The 25,356-nt window shown below is 43.3% G+C and overlaps 1 protein-coding gene across 1 annotated transcript in view; it reads right to left on the bottom strand.

Annotated features, from left to right (window-relative positions):
- Nucleotides 1-98: 98 nt before the first annotated feature.
- dennd4c (DENN/MADD domain containing 4C) overlaps nucleotides 99-25,356 on the bottom strand; it is a 41,790-nt gene continuing 16,532 nt past the window's right edge. Inside the window, exons 3-34 of the mRNA XM_083992766.1 lie at nucleotides 22,897-23,149; nucleotides 22,728-22,797; nucleotides 20,477-20,646; nucleotides 19,449-19,690; nucleotides 19,269-19,335; nucleotides 19,099-19,157; nucleotides 17,954-18,098; nucleotides 15,366-15,541; nucleotides 15,158-15,258; nucleotides 13,535-13,759; nucleotides 12,834-12,979; nucleotides 12,565-12,603; nucleotides 12,131-12,258; nucleotides 11,891-12,023; nucleotides 10,759-10,965; nucleotides 9,966-10,094; nucleotides 9,721-9,868; nucleotides 9,483-9,632; nucleotides 9,096-9,215; nucleotides 8,235-8,360; nucleotides 6,990-8,098; nucleotides 6,193-6,385; nucleotides 5,978-6,075; nucleotides 5,696-5,871; nucleotides 5,390-5,548; nucleotides 5,039-5,237; nucleotides 4,382-4,492; nucleotides 4,130-4,267; nucleotides 3,833-3,950; nucleotides 2,459-2,615; nucleotides 2,280-2,344; nucleotides 99-2,153 (exon numbers count right to left, since the gene is read on the bottom strand). Coding sequence (XP_083848892.1) covers nucleotides 2,017-2,153; nucleotides 2,280-2,344; nucleotides 2,459-2,615; nucleotides 3,833-3,950; nucleotides 4,130-4,267; nucleotides 4,382-4,492; nucleotides 5,039-5,237; nucleotides 5,390-5,548; nucleotides 5,696-5,871; nucleotides 5,978-6,075; nucleotides 6,193-6,385; nucleotides 6,990-8,098; nucleotides 8,235-8,360; nucleotides 9,096-9,215; nucleotides 9,483-9,632; nucleotides 9,721-9,868; nucleotides 9,966-10,094; nucleotides 10,759-10,965; nucleotides 11,891-12,023; nucleotides 12,131-12,258; nucleotides 12,565-12,603; nucleotides 12,834-12,979; nucleotides 13,535-13,759; nucleotides 15,158-15,258; nucleotides 15,366-15,541; nucleotides 17,954-18,098; nucleotides 19,099-19,157; nucleotides 19,269-19,335; nucleotides 19,449-19,690; nucleotides 20,477-20,646; nucleotides 22,728-22,797; nucleotides 22,897-23,149 — 5,494 coding nt within the window. The 3' untranslated portion in view covers nucleotides 99-2,016. The remainder of the gene's footprint in view (nucleotides 2,154-2,279; nucleotides 2,345-2,458; nucleotides 2,616-3,832; nucleotides 3,951-4,129; nucleotides 4,268-4,381; nucleotides 4,493-5,038; nucleotides 5,238-5,389; nucleotides 5,549-5,695; nucleotides 5,872-5,977; nucleotides 6,076-6,192; nucleotides 6,386-6,989; nucleotides 8,099-8,234; nucleotides 8,361-9,095; nucleotides 9,216-9,482; nucleotides 9,633-9,720; nucleotides 9,869-9,965; nucleotides 10,095-10,758; nucleotides 10,966-11,890; nucleotides 12,024-12,130; nucleotides 12,259-12,564; nucleotides 12,604-12,833; nucleotides 12,980-13,534; nucleotides 13,760-15,157; nucleotides 15,259-15,365; nucleotides 15,542-17,953; nucleotides 18,099-19,098; nucleotides 19,158-19,268; nucleotides 19,336-19,448; nucleotides 19,691-20,476; nucleotides 20,647-22,727; nucleotides 22,798-22,896; nucleotides 23,150-25,356) is intronic.

Here is a 25,356-nt window from a genome sequence, read left to right as displayed (position 1 = left end):
ATGAGGATTTGTTGCTGACCGGAAAATATAAAAAGTTAATAAAAAAAAAGATGAGCTCCATCATCAGAGACAAAACAACAGACACATTTCGTTTTTCAATCATTTCACAAATTCATTTATTGCAGCGCACTTAACGTGTAGACATTCAATTCCTTTCCACAGGACGGTAAGAGATCATTTAATCTATTGTTAAAGAACAGTCTCTTCTGTACATCCTCTGCCGTAAGGAGGTCAAATTTACAAAGTCAGTACAAGGTGGCAACCCTTAAGACAGATTTGAAAGGGAAAGAGGGGTTGTTAGTCATAAAAATGCCAAGTTACTACACTGTCTGCAATCCGAATGGCAATAATACAAAAATAAATAATTGAGAATTTCTTTTTGTTTTGTTGGGAAAAAAAACCCTACTGTATGTTGTTAATCTTCTCAGGTGGTCTCATCTCATCACATCCTTTCCTCGGGTTAAGGTCAGGTTTGAATCTATTGCAGTGCAAACTGAATATTTTACAACATCTGTACAAGTCAGCGTCACTCTCCCAAGTCTACAGCAGGACCATCTCCAACCGTTTCCCAACAGTTCATCCCAACTCTTTGCTATTTTTCTTCCCGTTTCATTTTTTAGTGGAATGTCAAGTCAGTCTTTCTCAACGCAGTATCAGCTGTACAGAAAGCCCTTTGCAGTATAAAGCCCAAAATGCTACCACTATTATTCAAAGCTACTGTATGTAAACCATAAAAGCCATCTTGTCAGCAAATAATATTCCCAATTTAAAACACCTTACTGGTTTATTCTATGCTAGAGTAAAGAACTGCCCAAATACATGTCTAATTTATAAGAATAAGGCATATTAGCTGAACAAGTACAGTGAGCTACTGTTAAAAAAATGCAGATATTAAAAACACATGCTGGACTGATCACTGTGACAGAGGCACTGCACCGAGCTGCTGTTTCCCTGCAAGAGAACGTGTCTTATTTTGATGAGTGGGAATCAGTAGTGTGGCACACCTTCTCACTTAGAACTGATGGATTTCTTCTTTTTTTTCTCTCTCTCTCCCTCTCCTTCCAAATAGCAGATTTTAATCACGTGTTGTCGAGTGTTATTGCGGAGATCAATATTCTTTAAGACCTGTTTTGATTGCAGGGAATGTGGAATGTTATGAATCAGTTTTAGTGATTATAATTAGTGATTGTCGTTGACAGTCTTCTCCCATTTACATGTCTGTCACCTGCAGATATTTACACAGACAGAGAGCCTCTCACTCTGAACCTGTACATGTACAACCAAACATTCAATAAGACTCGGATCACACAAAACAGTCAAGGCATCAAGACTTTTTGACCCCCCCAAAAAAAGAATCTGCTACTCAGGCTTCAGATTTACCTCATGTAAAAAATATGTACAAAAGACAGGTGGACTTTGAGTTCCTGTTGTTTTGTTTTTTTCTCCTAGAAAGTGCACAAGGAACAGTTGGGGTCTGTACACGGTCTCAACAACTCACACTGATCTAATCTGGGAACACTTAAGACAGATCTAAACAAAGCGGGGGAAAAGGCTACGAGACTGGGAACCGGCAACGTGATCACACACACAGAGACACACACACACACACACACACAGAGCAGATATGTCTTCACCACAGGGGCAGTCAATACATTCTGTACAATGATTTATCATTCTATACACCATCTGTAGAGAAACACATCACAACTCATCCCAAAAGATTCACTGCTACTCTCCAAGCAGTTCACAGAAACAGCCCCACTTGTTGGCAGCTGCTAGGAAAACCTATCAAAGCTTAACAAGGTCGTAAAAAAAAAAAGAGAAAAGCACACAATGGACATCTTCCAGAACAAGGGTGGGGGGGTAGGAAGTAGTACCATGTTTGGACGATTGGAGGCGTTCAATTACAAAATGTTTCGCTCGCACCCCGGGCCGCGCAACCGATCCTTCCCCGCCCCTTCCTGTTACACGTGACCAGCCAGACTTTTCTTTCATCGCCGCAGGTCTCGGGGGTCATCAGATGACAGGGGCTCCGAAGCATTTAAGGCACCACTGGATGCTGGGGGTGGGCGGCCGATCGATGCGGTGCAAGGACTTGAGCTGCTCCGCGCTCAGTTCGTCGTAAGCCAGGCGGTACTCCCTGTCGAAGGCCTCTGCAGGAAAACACAGAGGGGCCGGAGATTCAGGTCAAGATACAGTTTGGGAACAGTTCAGTCTTTTTCACAACCTTCAGACTCTGGAGCTGTACGGTGCAGCGGGTTTTCACACGTTTCACTCACCGACATCGATGTTCTCCCGTCCCAAGGCCACCAGTGACAGAAACAGTATTTCTCTATAGATACTTCTGAGAAACAGTAAGACCACAGAAGACACAGATGAGTATAAACTCCTAAAAAATATTGAAGGAATATTTTGAACCCAGATGTAGGTGAAGGTGGAGTTAAAAGGAAGAACTGACCTTTGCCGTTTCACCCCCTCCGGGCGCCGTTTTATCTCTCGGATCAACAGGTTGATTGGTCCGTAGACGTCGTTGGTCTGAATGTTGCGAACAATGGTGTTGAGGAGGGTACGAATCTCCTGGTGGTCTGTCGGAGCCAGTGTCCCCTTCTTCTCCCCTGGGAAAGGACATACACAACCATCAGCCTCAGTACTGACCTCTTCTAGCCATACAACTGGAATGCAAGTTATTTTATTTGGATCAAACCCTCAGTCAAGTTAACTGCTTTTGACCAGTCTGGTCTTAGGTGGTCAGATTTGTGCTGCCAAACATTTTGCTATTCAGGTTGTTTGTTCTTATATTGTACTTTGGGTGGACGGACTTGGAGGAAGGTGAAGAAAAGAATCAGGTTTTTGGCAAGAAAAGGATTTCATTGGCAAAGAAAATGTAAGATTGCTGGTAAATCTGCTGTTTTGGGTTGCTTAAAGGGTCTGGGGAAAACACTAAAGGGAACATTTTTATTCCTCTCACAACAAATTAGTTGTGTTGGATGTGAACTCGAGCACACAAACGGCAAATGGCTATTCCAACAGTTTGGATGGTTACCTTTGGATGGTTACCTTTACAGGATAGAGCCAAATGACTACAACTAAGTGTGGTTCAGAATAAGTTTTACAACAGAGCCCCTCATTGTCTTGAGGACCGTTTCTGTAGGGTTGGATGAACACGTACTCATTAGACTGGAGCCACTGTTGCAAATTTGTGCCTGCTGATCTTCAAATAACCTTTAGATTATTTGCTGCATGAAACTTACCAGTGTATATTAAAACATAAATAACAACCAGTTTGTAGTTCATGGGGATAAGTAAGTCTTTTTCATGTGTGTATGATCAGTTTCTATTGTCCATTTTATTGCTCATCATACACATTGTGTTTGATATACAGGTGTGAGACCTCTCAGTACTTGTTAATGCATTGAATCAGTTTTAACATCGTGGACTATAGTGAAAAAAGTCTTGGACTTTGTGTAGACTGCTGTGTCTTTGTAAAAATAAAAAATCATAAACACTGTAAAACATCATAACAATGTGTTGCATGGTTGCAAATATCCATAAACACTGATATAAATTATTATTATCATTGATTATTTTTGAATTTATGAATAAGGTTACTCAACTTTATTTCCCTTGAACCACGTACACTAAAGCCACCAAGTGTAGAACTTGAAATTGCTGACGTTGCTGCCCTCTAGTGGTACTTTTAGATCTAGTAAATATATTATCACGGTACAATCCATTATACCATATAATGTTAATGCTGTTAGGGGGAGTCAGGTGGCATGACTAACATTTGGGCGGACACTTTGACCTCATGTGTTTCTGTGTTCATACTCACACAAGGTTCTCCACAGCAGGTAGAGGGGTTCTCCATGATCCTGGTGCAGGTTGATGTTGTCCCACAGGAGCTGCACGTAGACCTGCTTACTGTCCTGGGACAGTGATGTAAGCGGCAGCTGTGAAGATAAACCTCGCAGTTATATTACGACAGATCATATTTAACTGAAAAGACATTGTGTAGATGGTATGTTTAAGCACTCAGGCCTGTATGACCGTAACAAATGTGAAAAAGAGACAGAAGTCATACTGAAAGAGAAAGAAACAGTGACGATAGATGACATATTAAGTCTCCAACCTGTACTCCATTGTTGCAGTGTTCAGAGGTGAGAATGAGACCAGGTAGGTGGGTGGGCAGGTCAAGGCGACGGAAATACCACACCAGGTTCCAGAAGATGATGGGGTGCTGGCTGAGGAACTTGTGGGTGTAGATCACCTGGATGGACGAAGAGAAGTGGGATTTAAAGGGAAACAAATCAGTCCAGATCATATGTGGAGACCTACACAGTGATAAAGTAGTCTGTCTGAATATTTGTATAGTGGTGGGTACCTGATCGCCCTCATTCTCCAGCAGAGTCTCCAGCTCCTTGCGCAGCACCAGAGGGCTGAGGTACGGGACAGACACAGGCCTGGGGTTCGGCCTTTTGGTTCCCATGCCATCCTGACAATCACACACACTTTCAATTCACTGTATCACAGACAGTGCACTTCCTTGCAAAAAATTAAAGAGGAACCATATAAGTTTGGTCGCTTTTCCGCTGTTTTGCTAACCCTCCTTTCGGCCATGTGCATTTGTTTACAACGAAGCCAGCGAGAAATCAACCAATAGAGCGGTACATAACATTATATATCATATAAGATGTTATGATGTGTGTATATTTGTGTAATTTAATTTGTCATAAACAAGAGATTGCGGCTTATGGGGTGCATTTGTGTCATGGTGCGCAGAGACGAGAGCTGGGACACCGGGGTGGCGGCGCTGATCTTGCAAGGTTGGTTTTCAGCCAAGAGACGCAGTAAGTGACACAAACGTGAAAGGCAGAGAGTCTCCATTCTCCCTTTTAACAAGTTAAGCCATTTATTTAACCATCACAAATACTTTAAAGCTGTTTAATTAAGGTAGAAATGTAGCATAGTTAAGCTACAAATCCTGCATAGTTCCTCTTTAAAGCAACAGGGCTTGTTTGTGTTTGTATGCGACACTGACCGACACCTCTTGCAGGCTGCAGGGCAGGCTGGTTGTGGAGACTCCATGTCCGGGTCTCTGGGAGTAGTCTAGGCTCTGCAGTGGCCCCCCAACACTGTTGCTGCGCGTCAGTGACGTCCCGCTGCATTTCTGCTGCTTCCCCGCTCCGTGGTGCTCCAGTAGACCCAGAGGGTCCGACTGCACCGGCTCCGGAACCAGACTGGAAACACAAAAAGGGCAAAAGAGGATGTCAGGAAAAGGTACCGCTGGAGGAATCTGGTGATTACAATTTTTGAATACTTTGTGAACAGATCCCTGCAGGGTTAATCCAAGTGTAACTAATGCATGCCAGTGGTTCACATGAAGATGTACCTTTTATGGGCTCCGGGGCGATTATCTGCAGTCTCCCTCGGTTCCTCCTCAGGGAAAGAGATGAGGTCCGGTGTCTTGATGTCTGCTGAGCTGCTGGCTGTGGGTTGGGTACTGGTGCTGTGGATGCTGTCTCCTGAGGCACTGGGGTTCATGTAGAACCTGAAAATGAGAACATAAAAAAATACAAAATATAGTTAACTTAACATTTTCTCCAGTGAGAATACGTTTATATTTTACATACATACATCTTAACATCAATTCAGGACACAAATCTTGCATTTAACACTATAGACAACATATCCCTACCCAGTCATTGTGCGTAAGTCATGAAACTCAACGTGCAACAATGGAAGGAAGGCTGTGCGGCAGAAGGGACAGTTGCTATTTAGATTGGAGTCGTCGGCCGTCCACCCTGCCATGATCTCCTCATCGTACACCAGAGCTTCACAGGAGCGGCACTGGGAGCAACTGGACATCAGCACCTGTCAGTGGGGAAACAGAACCTCAGTTAGACCTACTACAGTACATGTTGTGAGGTCAAACTCAAACAGCGCAGCTCGGTGATTGGTTATGTGTGCAATGTCTGACCTCTAGTGCGCAGTTCTGGTAGATGCTTGAAGAGGAGGCATGATGCGAGGAGCCTTGCTCAGAGTCCGGACCTCTGCCCCCTCGTCCTGGAGTTGGATCTACAGACAGCGACAAAAAAAAAAATCAGACTTTGACGGGACATCCCGCTCCTCGGTCAGAGAGCGCCGCGTTGGGCCCGTCTCTGCCGCCCCAGCGTGTGCGGATGCGGTGCTTACGTGTCTGGTGGGTCCCTCGGCCTGTGTCGCTGCTGCCGCTGCTGCTGCCCAGGCTGGTGCAGCTCTGGTTCAAACCGTTGGCCACCAAGCCGGTGATGCCGCCTCTTTCGGGACTCTCGTCCACGTCATGTGTAGCGAACATGTTCTCATCCAGACGCGTTGGGAAGCCACCTCCGCCCTGAGCTTGTTCATCCTGCAGGAGAAAGTGACTTGTTTTCAGTTTGAATAAGATAAAAACACCTCAAATACACCAAGAATTAAGTCCTGTGTCGGGGAAACATTACATAACATTTAAATAACCGAGCCTATTCAGGAAAAATAATCAACAGCTGAGAAAACATATCTTAAAGGTGTTCAGAAATGGCTGTTTGTCCTGTTTGCCGCGCCTCCTTTTATGAGTTTCCACGAGTTGCCGCACGAGTTTATCCGAGTAAGGAAAACAAATTTGATTGGTTGTTATCGAGAGGGCGGGATATTCAATGTTTGGGGCGAGACCAAGCTCGGTGTGTGTGTGTCTCAGACGTTTGATTGACGGATGACGGATCCAATATCAGTGGCTGATGAATCGTGAGCAACGTGATGCATAATTTGTGTGCCTGCATTATCCAGTGCGGAAAAAAACTACCCCACTTTCATCCTGGATTTATTCGAAAATAGAATTTTGCACAAAGTTTGGGCTACATCGTCTGATAGATGAGTTATTATTACACAAATTTTATGACCCATAGTGGAATCAAATTCATTTTTCTTTTCTGTACACCTTTAAATATGTGGAATTATTCTTGAAGGACACTCGCCTCATCATCTGAGTAGGAGTAAGCCGACGCCACTGCCCCCCACACTTTGCTGGCTACATTTGCCGCCTGCTTCATGCTGGACTTCAGCACATCGATTTTAGGTCCTGACAGCAGAGTGTCCATCTTGATGCCCGAAATGGAGTTAATAACCGAGCCCAGAGACCCCCCCTGTGAGGACTTGACCAGCGCCGTCAGCGAGGACGACCTGGGGCCCGGGCTGGCCGTGGCGCTGGCGGGCGTCTTCGTCTTTGCGGCGAACGTCTTGGAGCGGGTGACGGTGCTGGGGCTGCGTTTGGGCGTGTCGCCCGCCGAGCCGGTGGGGGTTTTAACCGGACCCACGGGGAGGCTGGACCTGCGCTCCAGAGTCTGTTTGGGCTGCGGGGCGTCGGTGGAATCCGCCTGCGCCTGCTGGAGCTCCATGCTGGAGGACTTGGCGCCCAGAGGGCTCCGCAGGCTCATGTACATCTCGATCTCCTCTGCCAAGTTGCGGGACACCACGACGGGCACGGCGGCGCGCGGCGGCTCCTGGCTGCTGACGGAGGCCGACTCCTCGCTCTCCGACACCAGGAGGGAAAGCGGGTCGGCGCCGGCCTCTACGTCGGCCCTCTCCAGAGCGGCCCCTCGCGCTGCGGAATCATCCTCGTTTGCTTCGGCGTCCTCCTTCCTCTCTTGTTCCTCCGTTTTTTCCTCACTCCCCTCTGCCTCCTTATCATCTCCCTTCCCTTTTTCTGCTGCTCCTGGCTCTTCCTCCTCCTCCTCCTCCTCCCTCGGCAGCTTCCCAAGTATCAAGCCCTGATCTTCTTCGGGCTCTTCTTCCAGATCTTTAAAAAGTGCTTTGGACACACAGCTGGGCGGCGGGCTTTGGCCTGCAGAGAGCGCTGCCAGGATTCGAGCGTCTGCGCCCATCTGGCTGGCCATGTGGTCCACGCCTTTCTCCAGGAGCATCCCCGCCCGGGTTTCAGCGCTGAAGCTGCAGCTGCGCTCGGAGAAGGATTTCTGCCGCTGCTGCTGAGGCTGGTTGGCCACATCCCCTGATGTTAGTGAGGCATCGTCATCAGGCAGAGACACGCTATCATTCTTGCTTTGTCTCCTGAACAGCTTCCCCGCCCCTGGAGAGAAGGTAGAAGAATTGCCTGTTAAATTGGGGTTGCAGCAGTGAAAGTCAGAGGTGAATAGTGAAAATGAAAAACAAAAGAATCCATTCATCATGGAGCTATTTTTTTAAACTGAAGTCCTCCTCCTCACCTGTTTCACCATCAAAGCTTCCTGTGGACAGCTTCACAATACTGGGGACAGGTGAGATCACATCGACAGGACTGGGGGGTTCTGCCACTGCTACTGCGCTGTCCACCGAGCCAGCGATGTCGCCTCCTGGGTTAAAACACAGTCAACACAGAATTGTGTCTAACAACCAAGTCCACAGCTACTCGACATGAAACTCTACCAATCTCCACACTGCCTTCTTTAGATCCGCTCTTGGGCAATTTGCAATACGTTATCACGGTCCCCGTCTCTGGAATCAGCTACCTGACTATCTGAAAAAAATAATATCTATATCTATTTAACATCATTTAAAAAGGTTCTCAGCCAAACTATGTACCATTGAACATAAGACAATAAGCCATCTATAGTTAAGTTATGCCTTTTGTTAGGTTATATCATTTTAAATCATTTATATCATATCATTGTTATGTAAGCTGCTGGATGATCTGAATTTCCCTCCTATGGATTAATAAAGTATTTTCTATTCTATTCTATGTTTATTTATTGTCTTAGCCTACTCTGCTCAGCATGTATCTTTATTGTTTTACATTATTCATTGATTGCTTCTTTCTCCTACTCATTCTTGTTATCATTGAATTGTTTCTTATTTTTTTGCCTTTGTTTGTAACAAAAGTGGTCTTTTATTGTCTTCATGGGTGAGGTTTTCATATAAGCCCTCTCGGGTTTCATACCTGTTCGCACATCCCAATCATAATAATTGTTTATTTTATTATTTTAAATATGTTCGTGCGAAAAAAATAAAATAAAATAAATAACACATCAGCATCAACGTGCATACATACAGTACATAAAGCACATGAGAAAAGAGGACGCTTCTCTCACCATTGCGCTGTGCTTTAGCAGCGCTCCTCTTCTCAGCAGAGAGCACAGCTGTGTTTGAATGCTCCGTCAGCTCCTGGTGTAATTCATCCTTGGAGCCGTAGCCTTGATCCGATTGGCGCCCTGTGAAGCACAGAATCACATTACTATGCTGCACTCAGGTAGAACTGGAATTCGAAGAGCATATTATTAAAGGAGATTTTTCACAGCCTGGGTCTAACTTCAATCATTTTGTCTTTTCCTTTTCCCCATACTGACTGGTTTAGATAACTATGACTTAAACTTGGGAATGTGTTTACATCATACTGAGCTCTATTGAGACTGTTAGTGACAGTATGAAACATTTCAGCCATGTCCAAAGCTGTGTGGCAGCTCCAGGGAGTGGTTTACCTGTACTACAGTGGTTGTCCGTTGTGTCCTCCATGCTGTGGCTGTGTGCAAACAGGTTCCGTTCCTCACCGTTGACCTCGTTGGAGCTATCGGCGCTTCCGTGACTCAAGCGGTCGGCGTCTGAGGCGGTTGATCCTCCTATTGATGCGGCTACAGGAGAACACGGACAGAAAATGGGTGTGAAAAATGGAGAAATGCTAAGAAAATATTGATCATATGGTAGATATTCAATTTCCACCTGTGGTGCTGGGTGCAAGTCCCTTCTCGGAAGTCGTGCGGTCTAGAGCTTGCTTGAACTGGGCCACTCCTCGAAGCACATTGCGAAGCTTGGTCCACATGAAAAGGCCGCTGCGGTTTCTGCTTGGCCACGGGCTCTCTAAGACGGCCTGTGGAGGATGAGGACACAGGAGGTCAGCTTCTTTTAATTTCTATTGTGGCTTTAGATTGTATGGTATAATATAAGAATGTCATGTGATATATGACCTTGTTGTAATATCCATATGTGATGGCGTTGGGGTGTACTCCGGCTTTCTTCATCTCAACCAAGACCCGTACAGCCATGACAGGAAGACCCCACACACCACAGAGCTGCATCACCACTCTGTAACACACCTACAGCCAGAGACAAGGAGACATGAACCTTAATGCGTGGATTAGAAAATTTAACAAAAAGTATTGTTTATTGTTTATTGAGGATCCCCATTAGCCAACGCACAAACGCCAGGTTAGTCTTCCTGCCAAAAGTTCAAAATAAAATAATAACACACAGATCCAGTTACCATAAAAAGAAAGGAAAAAGGAAAAGAAAAGATAGTTCTCAAAATAAAATAAATTAACAACACACAAATCCAGTAACAATAAAAAGAAAGGAAAAAGGGAAAGAAAAAGAAAGTTCTCAAAATGATAACATTAAAGATTAACTCTTAAGTCTAAAAAGTGACTTTACATGTTTCTTAAATGCTTTTTTATTGGGAATAGTCCTAATATTTAAATGAAGAGTATTCCATAACGAAATGCCTCTATATACAACAGTGCTTTTCATTGAATTAGTTCTTGGTCGTGGTAATGCAAGTAGACCTTGAGTTGAAGCTCTGGTACTATAGTGGTGAACATCAGCATTCTAACCAATCTGATTAAAAAGAGCTGTAGGATACTTGTTATGAATAATGTTTCGAATAAATAACAAAAAGTATTATCACACAATGAAGCCTCTAGATTAAACTATGAAGATTTGAGTCATTATAAACCAAAATGTCACATGGTTTTTTGACGGTACCTCGTCCAGCACCTCCACCTCAGTGGTCCTCATCTTCAGGAGGACGTTGTACGCCTGCTGCATGGCGCGGCTCTTGGACTTGGCCAGCCGCACGGCCGCCGGCAGGCAGATGAACCACATGCTGTAGCAGTGACTGAACAGACAGCGGGCCCACAGCGGAGGGTTGGAGTAGAAACGCTTTGCCATCTTGTAGGCCAACTTAATCTCCTGTTGGATAGAGGAGACACAACACGTGAGGCGTTTCTTTAACAAAGCAGACGCACAAGACGCTGCGGGCGGAGGATGAGTAGCGCCAGGAACAGAGTAGTGTTCATTTCGTCAGATGAGACTAGACGAAATATATTTGTTAACGATGGGGGTTTTTTCATGATGAAAACGAGACGAAATCAATGCCCTTAATCACGGACAGTGACGAAATGAACACGCATTTTTTGTTGACGAAAAAAGACGAGATGAAATCTACTTAATTAAATAAAAACTTAATAAAATGTTTCTTTATTTTTTCATCACAGACTTTTAAATTACAATCCAAAAAGTGCCTTCACTGGATGCACGTCAATTCTTTTCTCTGCTGCCAGGTGTCTGTGTGTGTGTGTGTCTGAGTGAGGAGCGCACACACACACACACACACACACACACACACTGGTGCTGTCTGTGCTAAATGCGGCGAGTACAAACAGAACTTCTCTGGTAAAATGTGCTGCCAATCAATACACATTTCACATTTCACGTGTTAACCCGTGTTTCAATAAATGTATTCCTGCCTGAAACACACTGAACAATAGAAGATAAAACTTATTATTCCTTATTTGAGATGTTGCAGCTGCATCTGGGTCGATATGTATATTACCTGCTTAAAAAGATAAAGCTTGCTGGGATCTTTGGCAACATGTGGAGCTACTTCATCAGGTAATAATGACATAAATCTTGTGAAATGAGTGAGAAAAAGACTAAAATGAATCTATTGGTTTGACTAGATTAATTTTGATTAACATTACAGTCAATCTGCTTTCAAAGACTAAAAAAAGATTGACAGGCATTTGACACAAGACTAAGACTAAAAATAAATTGAAAGATAGCTGACAAAATTAACACAGGAACAGAGTGTCTGACTGTGTGAGGATGCACACACCTGCTTTGTCCTCTTTGCCAGCAGTGCAGGGCTGCTGGACAAACTGGCCCCCGCTGCTCTGCTGCTGAGTGCTGGTCGTAACACTCTTGGACGGTCAAACAGATCCGTCTGCAATCTGGGGAAGCCTTTATAGCTGGAGGAGGAGAGAGACGGTGAAAAATCGATGGGAAAATATTCAAATACATCAATTTTCACTGAAGTTTTAACAACCTGCAGTTTAAAAAAAAAAAAAGGACTTACGTGTATCGGATAGCCGGTTCGGATCCGTCAGCCGGAGGTTCGGGGGGCATGACAAACACGGTGTGCTCACTCTTTTGAGACTCATCCAGCTCCAGCAGTCTGGTGTCCTCAGATGACTCTCCCTCAACCTGCAGTGAGGATCACATCCACAGCATTAGCCTCACTGAAAACAGCACACGCTATCTCCGATGGCAGAAAGTAAACATCTACAAGCTATCGCACTCCGTTATTCTTTTCTAACTAGGAAGTTAAACATGCTTGTTTGATTGTAGTTAGGATTTTCAAGGACAGAAGAAAAGCAGGAAGTGTTCGAGCCCCTCTGTGAACGCGTTTATCGAAGGGAGAAAATGGTCAATTTATTTACCCTTTAATGTTAGACACAAACAGAAAAGAAGCAAGGCGCGAGGAAATCTGATCACAGTGGAAGCGATTACCTTGGTGCCCTTGTCGGTGATTTTATCAGAGGGAAAAAGCTGCAAAAAGAGGAAATGGAGCAAAGGGAAAAGAATGAATCAGAGGAAATTTTGGCTTCCTTAGTCTCCCAGCAGACAAATGTTATTTTGCCAATAAAACAACATGAAACAAAAGACTTGTTTATGGAAAGAAAACCCTCCAGAGGAAGAGGAAACACAAAACAACAAGAAGCCAGCGGTCGACGTGTAGATACGCGAAGCCAGGCCGACGCTGCCGTTTGGTTAATCACCTTTTCCACGCAATCGTCAAAAAAGGCCAAACCGGTGTCCTTGTCGCTAACGAAGGTGCACTCCTCGATGAAGCGGATGAAAATCTGGGTCTTGGTGAGCTGGGAGTAAAACTTCTGGTGGGCTCTGTCTCTGCTTTTGAGAAACCCTGTAGGAAGGAAAAGGCAGGTCTGTTGTTATCAAGGAAGCCAGTCTTTCTGTATTCACTTAAAACAAAAAGAAATACACAAAATATGCATCCGACTCTTCTCCTGTGCGTTTACCATCCCTGTGTGACCTCAGTCAATCAAATCAACGTGCAGCCATTTTTGAAAAGTGTTCAGATATGCGAGTTAAAAGCCTTTTCCTTCACGGCATGTCTAAAATTGGTTTGTAAAAGACCAGTTTCCCAGCAACAAGCATTAGTCTCTCTTATCTTAATCTCTTATTACAGCCCATGGGAAAGGTGATTGATCTCTAACACACTTAAGCTGAGTAATAGCTGAGACCCTCCTTTAAATAGAGATGTCAATAAAATTAAACATTAGGTGAATAAAGGCTGTAAATTATGCATAAGATACAAAGCCAGGAAGCCATCAACAAATCCAGGTTCTAAAGCAGCAGGCTGCCTCGTGAACAGAATCAATACTTCATCTAGAGGGTCTCTCTCTCACGTTATCCTTTTGACTTTTGTTTTCATAAAAGAACTGTGTTTCAGGTTCACCTTGCAGGTCGTAGAGGGAGTCTGCAGCTGTGGCCTTTTCAGACGGCGCCTGCGTGATGGGTTTGAGGTAGGAGCGGTAGCCCTTCAGGATGGAGGCCATGAAGCGCAGGAAAGCCTCCTGGATCTCCATCTCCAGGGCCGTCTTCTTCTTGTGCCAGGTGAAGTCGGCCTCGATGGGGGTCATGTCCACCGCTGAGCCTTCCTGCGACGACTGACGCACTGAAACTGAAACACAAATGAAATGAAGGGTATTTTCACGTGTTTGTTTGAGTGACAAAGCGTAAACAGTTGTTGGTTAGTTTGAAATATTACTGATTACATAATGAAATGATAACATTTTTCTATAATCTACTCTTCCTTCTGATTCTGTTGCTCAGGTCAATTTCTCTGTTTTTAGTCTTTGCAATGCACACATTTATTTTCCACGCAACTTTTATGTCTAACATAGAGAAGAGATGTGCACTTAATTATAGGTGTACTGTACACCACTGTACACCGCATACCTGTGGGTTAACTACAAGAAAGCAAGCATTAAAAAATCACAGGTTGCGTATAATGATGCATTAAGAATCCTACTTAAAAGACCTTGATGGCTGAGTGCGAGTGAAATGTTTGTAAATGCACGTGTCAATACCTTTAAAGCTGGACTCAGAAACCTGATGTATAGATTTATGTGTCGGCTTGATGCCTCAGAAAACCAGATAATAAACAGTTTGATCCACATCAACTGTAGCTCCATCAGGTATCAATCTCTGTTCTGGAGACACTGGTACAGTTGTCTCTTTTTAACTTTATAGTCATTCTATTTTTAATATCAATGATGTAAAACTATCTTTATGTTTTAGCTCTATTCTCTTTCATTGTGTGTCTGTTGTTGTGTTATCTCTTGCTATGGACCCTGAGTCCGAAAATAAATGAAAAGCATCTCAACGTTTCAGTACATAACTTATCTGTATTGTCTTTTAAGACCTTGTGCTTTTAGACTATATACTATAAATAGATATCTGCAATATCTATTTATTCTTACAGGTTCTATCTATAATACTGATTTTTAATAACTGGATGAGTTATTTATTTTTGTCCTGTGTCAGCATGCATGTGTGTCGTTGAGGATGTCCATTTTAGTCCTTTTTGGCCCTGGAATGGATGTGGCACCACAAATCTCGTTGCACTTTGTTTGTTGCAATGACAATAAAGGGTATTTGAATTTGAATTTGAATTTTATCTTACTTTACCTGATTATAATTTGTAAGCTTATTTTGAAAAGTGCATAATGAATAAATAAATAAATAAATAAAGGTCACTGTTATTAATAAACCAATATGATCTATCGACCTGTTAAGTTGTATAATTATACTTGTCTGACCTTTGACTACATTTCAGTTTCAGGGCTTCATAGACAACAACAGGTGCTGAACAATATATCATGCAGACTTTGCAAAACAATATAAACCAATACAAAGGCCCTGGTATTGACAAGCTTATAATGACCAGGTATTTTTGACTTTGATAAAGACTTTACTCTATATTACACACATGAAAATGTTGCTGTTTTTAGCTGGATTATGTTATAAAAGTGTTCCTGTTATTTTGTCCACTTTAAACAGGAGCTGCTGTTCATACCAGTGGCCAGCTGGTGGTGCAAGTTGCTCAGTGAGTTGATGAGGCTCTTGCAGGGCTTCTTTGGGAGATTCTTCCAGTTGTTGTGTCTCTTCTCGTCCGACCTGCAACACACAACGCAACCGACTTATTCAGCTGTGGCGCATAATCATATATTTATACTGTACAAGGCGGGTGGTGAGATGGGTTTTAGTGACGAGGCACAGCATACAGGTAGATAGTGTTGGTGTCCAGATCCACACAGACAACATCTGGTGGGGGGTCGTAAAGGTCAAAGTAGCGGGAGTCCACACCCACTATGAACGGACACGGAGCGTTGAGGACGCCCGCTAGAGAGAGTGGGCACAGTGGGATGTAGGGACACTGCCACTGGAAGGGAAAGATCATCTGAGGAGAGACGAGAGGGAGAGGACAGACAGACAGACAGTGGTGAGGGGTTTTACATCACACATCGAGTCAAAACAGAAAAACAAACATCCAAAATGGTTCCAAGAGGTACATGAGTTCTGATTACTACTCTGAACTTAAAAAGACCGTCTACAGAATTAAACTTGGGCAACGATCTCAGTTACGTAACCTTCTTCGATATTGTCAGCTGAACTGTTAATGTAACGGTCCAAAATGCCTCAGGTCCAAATGCCTCAGGGGATTTTGGGGGATTGTGACATCCGGAGTATTTGTAGAGACATAATTGACAATTTTGTGTTCATGGAGCTGGAGAATCTGCAACAGGGAGAAAGTCAGGCGGGTCCAGTACAGTACCTACATATTATGACCTATAATTAACCCTAACCGTTGATGTTGTGTGATTGAATGATGACAACGGGTTTTAGCTTTGAGATAATGATTATAGAGCGACTGTGATTATAGAGTGAGATATAACTGTGTACTGTAATGATAGACAGGGTGTCATTACTAATATTTACACTCAATGCAGAATCTGGTGTAACCCAACAGAGTGCCTTATTCTCTCAGGATAATGACTCATCTGGTGACTGTTACAGAGGATTTATATCCACATTTTTCAGAGAATTATTTTTGTTTGCAACGCCATTTTTGTGTTTCTTGCGATATATATAGTATATAAAAAAAGATACAAAAAGATAGATACAAAAATTTTCCAAAGGAACTCTGTAGCGCTCATGACGCTGTTGCTCTACGGTGGCAGCTGACGGTTTATATCAGTGTTAAGTTCTTAATGTTAAAACTATGTCAGAAGCATATTTTGTCTGCATGGGAAAATATGAGCTGTTGATGATTCACTGAGGGCATGATAGTGATTTATGATGAAATGCCTGAAGAAATGGACGAAATCCAAATGATGGCTGTGTGTGTGTGTGTGTGTGTGTGTGTGTGTGTGTGTGTGTGTGTGTGTGTGTGTGTGTGTGTGTGTGTGTGTGTGTGTGTGTGTGTGTGTGTGTGTGTGTAATGATCAGGCCGTCTTTTTGGCTTTCTCAACATTAAAGTTTATGCTTGTTTATGTTTATGTATGCAGATGATGTGGTATTACTATTTCTGTTTAAGAACTGGTTTATCCAAACAAAAATGAACTTGTGATTCTTGTTTGTTTTTTTGTATTTATCACTTAGCATTTCCTACAACTATTATCTATCTATCTATCTATCTATCTATCTATCTATCTATCTATCTATCTATCTATCTATCTATCTATCTATCTATCTATCTATCTATCTATTATTAGTATTCACTTGTTTTTTTGCTTTTTTCATATCACTATCAGCATTATCTTTATTATTACTTTGAGTATTGTAGTATGAATTTCGGTATGTATGCATGTGAGTGTGTGTCTTTGTTTGTGTATGTGTATATGTGTGTGATATAAATAAAAATAATAATAATAATAATAAAAAAAAATGAACTTGTGATAATTATGTGTGCTTTTATGGTGTTGGTTCTGTGTTCCTCACCTTAAAGCAGATATCAGTGGAATGTTTTTGTTAATATAAGTCCTAAATAGTCCTATTTTCCGTCAGCAATCACTTACATGAAGTATTTCAGCCTAAACACGAGTCTCTCCGTCACTCTGCTCTGCTGTAACCCGAGGAGAAAATTTTCCTTGTGGGATACAAGTGTTATCCAATGAGGAGAGAGAACGGCATGAAGGGCTGTGTGTGCAGCCAAGGGATGCGCGTGAATGTGGTGACGTAGCACGAGGACCAATTGATGCCTGACAAGGGCGGGGGCTGCTAACTCATGGTGCGTTCAAAGAAACTCGTACTTTGTGTTTTTCCTTCCTGTGAAGTCATACCAGTTCGATCTGGTACGAGTTCACGGGTCGGAAGTTACGAGTGGCCGTTATAGGGAACTTTCACAGACAACAGGATGGTAAAAACACGAGCTACGGGTTACCTGGAACGCTACCAAGTCGTAGTTGTGACTTGAAGCTGTAACTTACGGTTTCAAAAGCCTGCCTTGAACGCAGCATTAGCCGAAACGGCCGTGAAGCTGATATCTGCTTTAAAAGTTGGCAATGAAAAGATACAGTATATCAGTGAAATTGTTTCTGAAGTACATAAGGCACCAAAAGCTGCTGGCATCACATATTGTAACGGTGTAGAGGCTGTGGGGTTCATTGTACATTTTGAAAATAATTTTGTAATTCCACATGGCGTGTATTTTAATGTTTAGAATATTTCAAACTTCTCCTGAACTACAGACTTGGTCCAAAAGTAAATTGAATTTAACCGATAACTTAAAGCAGATGGAAATCAGTAGACGTCACTGAAGGTCTTTCTGCACGACTATGTGAAGCTTGGACAGTGGAGCCGGTCTACTCACAGCCACCACAGCCTCGGCCACTCCAGTGAGCACGGCGGGTCGGAGCGAGTGCAGCAGGATCTTATTCTCCAGAAGGACAAAGTGCAGCAGCGTGGCGCAGTTCTCTGAGCCCAGGTTCATCAGGAGGGTGCCGTAGTCTGCCCCACTGACAGGGAGGGAGAACACAGACGAGACAGATGAGATAATGAACTCAGGATGGGAAGAAGATAGGAGGAAGGAGGGTGACTAGATGGAGTTAAGGCTTTAAAACTAGGGCATGTAGCTAGAGTGAGACTAGAGTTATATAAGAGACAAGAACAAGACAGAAACACTGGGACACGTAACTTAAAACTCATCTAAACAATGGCAGCTAATAAAGATCCCAAAAGGAAAAACACTGTGCTTACAATGGAAAATCTCCTCTGAGACTGTGTGTGGCACTGATTCAATTTGACAGTCATTTCTAAGGATGCACAGCAGATTTTAATATTGTTAGGACAATATCCCATTAAGTGTTATTTGCTCGTGGTTGCCAAGAGTCTATTTGATCCACTGTTTCCACTAGTCGAGGCAGTTTTCTTGTGTTTGTGCAAATGTTGTCACATTGTTTGAGGCGTTTCCAGAACATAGTGCGACCATCATGAAAGCTTTAACCGTTACGGCTGGAAATCAACTTCATTTTTCATGCGCTATCCTCATTAACAACTGGAAATTGCAGTTGCATAGGCAGCAGCAGTTGGTCACATTAAGCTGAATATCAATTAGGTTTTTGTGGGCAGTTTTCAGTGTTAGATGAGGCAGCCTTCAGAGCCACAAAAAGGTGAGTCAAAGAGAGTGGATGCCTGACCACATTTTTAAATCATGCAAGTTGAAAAAAATTCAATAATAGTCATGGCCAAGGTTGTTTTCAGTGTAATGGGCGAAAAAAAAAAAAACGAATGAGTTTTGCTTCTTCTTTTTTCTTCTGGAACTACCCTTGAGTGTTTTTCTTCAACTCTCCTTACTGATACAGAACATGAGGTGAAGGACAAGAGCTACGTTTATCCCGAATGGAAACAAAACTGTCCAAGTGAAAAGAATCCACGTCCGCACGAGGACTTTGAGCAAAGTAACAGAACATTGTCATTTGTAGAGAAATTGTTAAGCGATGCGGGCACTCTCTGTACCTGAGGGGTAGCGGTGTGCACACGGGCTGGGAGAGGATCAGGGTGTCATGTGCTGAGAGCTGAAAGAGAAAGTCGACAGTGAGGAAAATATGAAAACAAAAGCAAAAGTATATTTCTGATTTGTGATTAAAAGAAATGAGATGAGGAAGGGGAGGTTGGGGATTTTTCACCTGGACCAAGATTCTGGGCCTTTGAGGGGAAGGAAATGACACGTTGTGCATAAAGTGTGAGATGTGCCTGTTGAGAAAAATACACAAACACAGCTGATTAAATCTGGTGTAGAAGATGTCTGAATCATTTCCAAGCGTCCACGGCAGCCAAATAAACAACAGTGGTGAAGAGGCTCTTACTTTTCAATAGGCAGTGGGTGTGGGCCTGAGACAGAGAGCTTGTAGAGGAACATCAGGAACTTGCGGAAGGACTCGAAGAAGGGCCAGCGCGAGAGCAGACAGATGCATTTGTTGGTGTTTACGGGACGATTGGGGATCATCTTCTTCTCCACCGTGGTGAGCAGGCCCAGCTGGATCTTCTGCTTCTCGCTCAGCAAATCCACTGAATATGGCTCATAGAACTGGATGGCTGATCCATACACCTGCAACCAGAGGACAAACCCCAGGATTATTCTGGTTTCCAAGTCATGGTAGAAATCTTGCGAAGACTTCAATCAGTTAAAGGGATAGTAGCATTTTTTTAAAGTGGGGTTGTATGATCTACAAATAGCCCCTAAGTACTTTAATTGCAGTAGAAGACTCTCTGCACTCCTCCCGTTAGCAACACCAGCCCATAGCCCTGCCCAGAGATTTACAACATACAGTGTTGTGAACAGACCCAAAGAAACGGCCTATTTTCACGGCCTAAAGAGGTTTTACCTGAAAAAAGAATACACAGTTCCATTGTTTGCTATAATAAAATTTTTTCCAGCCCCTCAAAGTGCAGGAAAAACGCAGTTTTTATTTGGACCTAACCAACTACTGATAGGCGGGCGCTAACCCTGGGCGGAGGGATACGTGAGTTGGTTAGGTCCAAATAAAAACTGCATTTTTCCTTTGAAGGGCTGGAAAAAATTATATTATAGCGAACAATGGAACTGTGTATTTCTTTTCGGGTAAAACCTCTTTTAGGCCGCGAAAATATGCCGTTTCTTTGGGTCTGTTCACAACACTGTATGTTGTAAATCTCTGGGCAGGGCTATGGGCTGGCGTTGCTAACGGGAGGAGTGCAGAGAGTCTTCTACTGCAATTAAAGTACTTAGGGGCTATTTGTAGATCATACAACCCCACTTTAAAAAAAATGCTACTATCCCTTTAAATCGAGGAGCAATCTTAATTCTCTGCTGAATTCATTGGTAATATTTTTATCTCTGACAGCCGTGCCTCACCTTTTCACCAGAGGAGATGGTTAAGACGAACGTGGAGAAGACAGGCAGGGGGTCGCGTGTGTTTGGTGCCCAGCACTCGATCTTGGCACCCATAGGCAGACAAAACAGAGGGACAGACTCGGACAGAGGGAACGACTCATAGTCCTCCTCCGGGTAACGAAAGATTAGACCTGGAGAGAGAGAGGGAGAACGTGGATGCCAACTCACATTATGCTGATGTAGCAATGACACAGTATCAAAGAAAATACAGGATTGATTCAAAGGAAACTCCAAGCAAAGGGACATCAGTATTTTCCAGTTCAGATGAAACACAGTCATTGGTGAGGTTTCATTTTGAGGAATAGCTGTTCTGCTTCTCAGTGTGAGTTGTTTGATGAGATGCAGTTCTGACAACTGACATTCTTACATGAACATGCTGCACATACCCAAACAAGCCTGCTGACACACCAATAACAGGCGTGGCAGGAAGTGCTGTTGTCTGAGATGAATAAACAGTCGCTTCACAGGAAAAAGGCCGACAAGAGAAGATAAAGCTAGTGTGTGTGTGTGTGTGTGTGTGTGTGTGTGTGTGTGTGTGTGTGTGTGTGTGTGTGTGTGTGTGTGTGTGTGTGTGTGTGTGTGTGTGTGTGTGTGTGTCTGCATGGGTATGTGTCCACATGTTTATATGAGCACTGATTATATGTGTGTTGCACAATGAATTATTCCAAAGGTCAAGTTGTTAAGAAAGCCTTCAGTCAGTGAAAATGCCACACGGCAGTGATGAAATGTCAGCTGAGGAACACTATTAAGATCTACAGCCTGATCAGTGACGGTGCCGCCTGCCTGAGATGAGACCAAAACATAGTTGACGCTAATGGCAGCTGTACTACTTCCAACTACAATGTTATAGCATATTTCTATATCACTGTAGGATCGAATAGGATAGAAAAATACTTTATTCAAGCCCATGAGGGAAATTCAGGTACTGTGTCTTTTAACTAGGCTGCATAATTGTAGAAACAATATATGGATGGATGGATGGATGGATGGATGGATGGATGGATGGATGGATGGATGGATGGATGGATGGATGGATGGATGGATGGATGGATGGATGGATGGATGGATGGATGGATGGATGGATGGATGGATGGATGGATGGATGGATGGATAAAGACTTTATTGATCCCTTGGGGAAATCCCTTCAGGAAATTTTGGTTCCAATTGCAGCGCCATGCATTAAAAGATGAAAGGGAAAGAGGAATACTCACAAAAAAGGGAAAATAAAAAAACAAACACAAATCTAATTTTTTTTTTAAGAAAATAGTGCCAAATGTCAAATATCAATATCAATATGGTCCAGCAAAAAAACTAAAGAGTGCAAATAACATATAAAAAGGTTAAAAATGTACGAAGGTTGCAGTAGTTGCATTGTCCTAAGTGACTTATTACTTAAATGACCAGATAATAAATAAAATTAAAAAAAAAAGTGAATCTTGATGTAGTGTTGTATGGGATGTGATCAGGCAGTAGACATTACTCCTCCTCTAGCCCCTCCTCCCCTTCCACCCACTGTGGAACATACCAGTTTGATGGTCCGGGGTACAAAGGAGTTGTTTAGTCTATTTGTGTTACTTCCCTTGAGCAACAACCTGTTGCTGATCGATAACAATAACAATGTCACGTGATGTCATCAAATACCATGTGTCGAAGCCAATTCCGGCAAATTGTGATGTGCCTTTTCATAATTCTAGTAAGTGTTTTATCACGTATGTATTTCTCTTCCTGTCCCTCTGCAACACCGCTCTGCAAACTGCACACACTATTAATTATTCTACTCGCTGCGTATTTCCTATACACACACACAATGACCTTTAAAGACCAGTGTGTTCACTTTTATCTTGTGTCTTTTTCACAAATGTCAAATTTGCAATAACAATAAAATCAGGCTAACGTGAAAGCATGTTTTACATAGAGGGCCATGAAGTAGTTTACAGGTATATTCACTGGTGTTTGTGCTCTTATCTGCAACTATGGATAATTAGAGGAGGAGAGCCAATAAATCTGAAAGGAAGCAGAGCTAAAGGCTGATAAATGAGGCACTAATAATGATATGAAATGATAAATGATAATGATAAAATAAAAGGTAAGTCATAAAGTAACAATGATAAAAAGGAGCCAATGAACAAAAGAGCAAACCCTGCTCAGAGGGAACAGATGACAGATGACGGCTGAAGATGTGATGACATATAATCAAGTGACTTTTACTCACCAGCTTTGAAACTGATGGAGTTGGACGCAGATACTGATTTCTTGTAGCACAGAAACACACTGGAGCCCCACTGAAAGGTTCAAAAAGGTTGCGTAGACACGTCACACATTTGTTATCTCGGGAGCGATGATGCTAAAGCGTCGGCGAGGGAATAAAAAGCAAGACGTACCATGCCACAGTTGAGGTTCTTGTCCACTTTACAGAAGGTGTGCGGTGGGATTTCGCCCTTGCTGGTGACGATGACGCAGATGTCCGTCACCGCCAGGGAGTTCTGGGGCTGGACGGGCGGCGCTCGGCGGAAGGTGATGAAGATGCGCTGCGAGGTGGCCGAGCTGTTGTTGACGTTGGCGCAGCGGCCGTACGGCGTGGCCTGGATGACCTCGCAGCCCTGGATCAGACGCTCCTTGCCCTCGTACAGAACCCTGACCAACACGGCAAAACAGAAAGCTAAACATCTTGTTGTGCCTCTGTCGAGAACGGAGATGAGATAACGTTCAAAGGGACAGAGGAGACAAACAGAGATGTGAAGAGGAAGTCTATAGAAGTGTTTTCTGTTTCTAAATTCAGAGTGAGATATTAAGATGGCACCGCTGACATCACACCCACACATTACAAAACTCTCAGAGACAATCAAGAGGCTCAGATACAGTGCTGCTGACCTGGAATCAGCTCTGCTGTCAGGCCAGGCCTTTATTAGGTAAACAAAGTCTGCTGCCAGGAGACAAATAACTCACATTGTGATGATGCAACAGTGTCGCTGCAAGAACATCAACATGTTCAAGTTTAAAGGGATAGTCCAACATTTTGGCAAATTCGCCTATTGCAATAATCCCTATAGACATAGCAGTAGGTTCATTACCTTTAATTATCGGTGCATGATCTTCTGAGATCTGCGGGGCAGAGACGTGAGCTGTTCAGTGAACACAATGGAGGTGAACAGTACAGGTCCCCTGACCTTCAAAACTCATCAAATACACAATCCAACAACTCCAAAATGCTCTTGTGGAGAAGTTGTGACCTGCACATTCACCACGCTACGAGATAATCATGTAACATTACTTAGTTATTTTCGAGGCAAATACATAGCCGGAACTACATTCCAGACATGGCTTCTGGGTGGAGTGATTTCAAAAGTGCAGCTACTCAAGAAAGTATTTCCTTCATGTGTGGTAATATGTTAGATAATTATACATGATTATTTCATAGCGTGGTGAATGTGCAGGTCACAACAACAAACGAGAGCGTTTTGGAGTTGTTCAATTGTGTATTTGATAAATGTGATGAGGGACAGGGGACCTGTACCGTTCACCTCCATTGTGTTCTCTGAGCAGCTCACGTCTCTGCCCCGCTGATCTCAAAACAACATGCACTGATAATTAAAGGTAATGAACCTACTGCTATGGCTATAGGGATTATGGCAATATGCGAATTTGCCAAAATGTTGAACTATCCCTTTAAATGTAATAATCCCTTTTAACAGTGAACCATGAGTTTGAGACACACTGCAAAAGTGTGTGTTTCATTCCTGCCAATCCATCCATCAGGAGGCGGAGCTGTGGAATAATCCCTGGTTCTCCTGCTTCACAGGGAGGATGAGTGTGTGGTCGACTCGGCACCACCGTCCCTCTGTTTAGAGCTCTGCTTTCCCTCTGAGGCCTCGTGAGAAGCTGCTCTTCACTGGATGATCTGATTCAGACATATTTACCAGCTGACTCACTCAAGAGTCCAGACGGGGGGAAACTTGCATGTCAAGACTTTAACGTCCAACTTAAAAGCACAAAGTAAAGTGAACACTCACTCTCTTATCACACCCGCTGTGAAGTATCGCATTATTAAAAGTTCCACTGAGGAAAGTAATCAGTGCCCCACTGCGCTGGGCTTTTTTGCATGACTGCAGGGCTTTAATGGCAGAACGCTCCATGTCCTCCCTTTCCATCAGGACAATGCCATGTGGGAGTCCAGGAGCTTTGATTGCTGACCCCCCCCCCTCCCCTTTTAAACCAAAACGACACCAAAACACGTTTTGTAACCTTGTGCGGGGGTCCGGGCCAGCCACTGCAGATATAATAGTCCTGAAACACTCCATTTGCTCTGAAAAGAGCACAGGACAAACCTAAAGAGGCCAGGAGTACAGTTGCCAACAAATTCTCATTTAGGCGACAAAAACAGAGTCTTAATGGGCACAGTGAGTCGTGACGCTGTGGAGCCTCGGGGCTGGGAATGCTGGCTGCGCTGACAGCAGAGAGGAGGCAGACGGAAGAATGAATGATTTACAGGTTGCTAGTTTCTCATTTATTATTTCAGTGGAATAAGGCAGCTCGCAGGTCTAAGGGTCTGTCAGCTGATGGCAGAGGAAGACACCGGTGTTGCAACACGGCCAAATATATTCACTGACCCTCATAGTTTGACCATTAGCAGTTGGACGAATGGCACCGAGCATCCATGCATGGCTTTTCTATTAAAACAAACACGCCTTTTATATCATTTATTAATAAAAGAGTCATGAATTTTACAGTGAGTCTTAATATTTTCTGTGTTTGCAGACAGAGAGGAAGACAAGCTGGTGTAATCTGTCCTTCAGCCTCATTAAACTGCATGACTGATTTGTTGATTCAGCGAATAAAAACAA

The sequence above is a fragment of the Trachurus trachurus genome (genome assembly GCF_905171665.1).
Source record: "Trachurus trachurus genome assembly, chromosome: 18".
NCBI classification, from domain to species: domain Eukaryota; kingdom Metazoa; phylum Chordata; class Actinopteri; order Carangiformes; family Carangidae; genus Trachurus; species Trachurus trachurus.
Note: the sequence above shows the minus strand (reverse complement) of the source record. Positions and strands in the feature narration are given on the sequence as shown.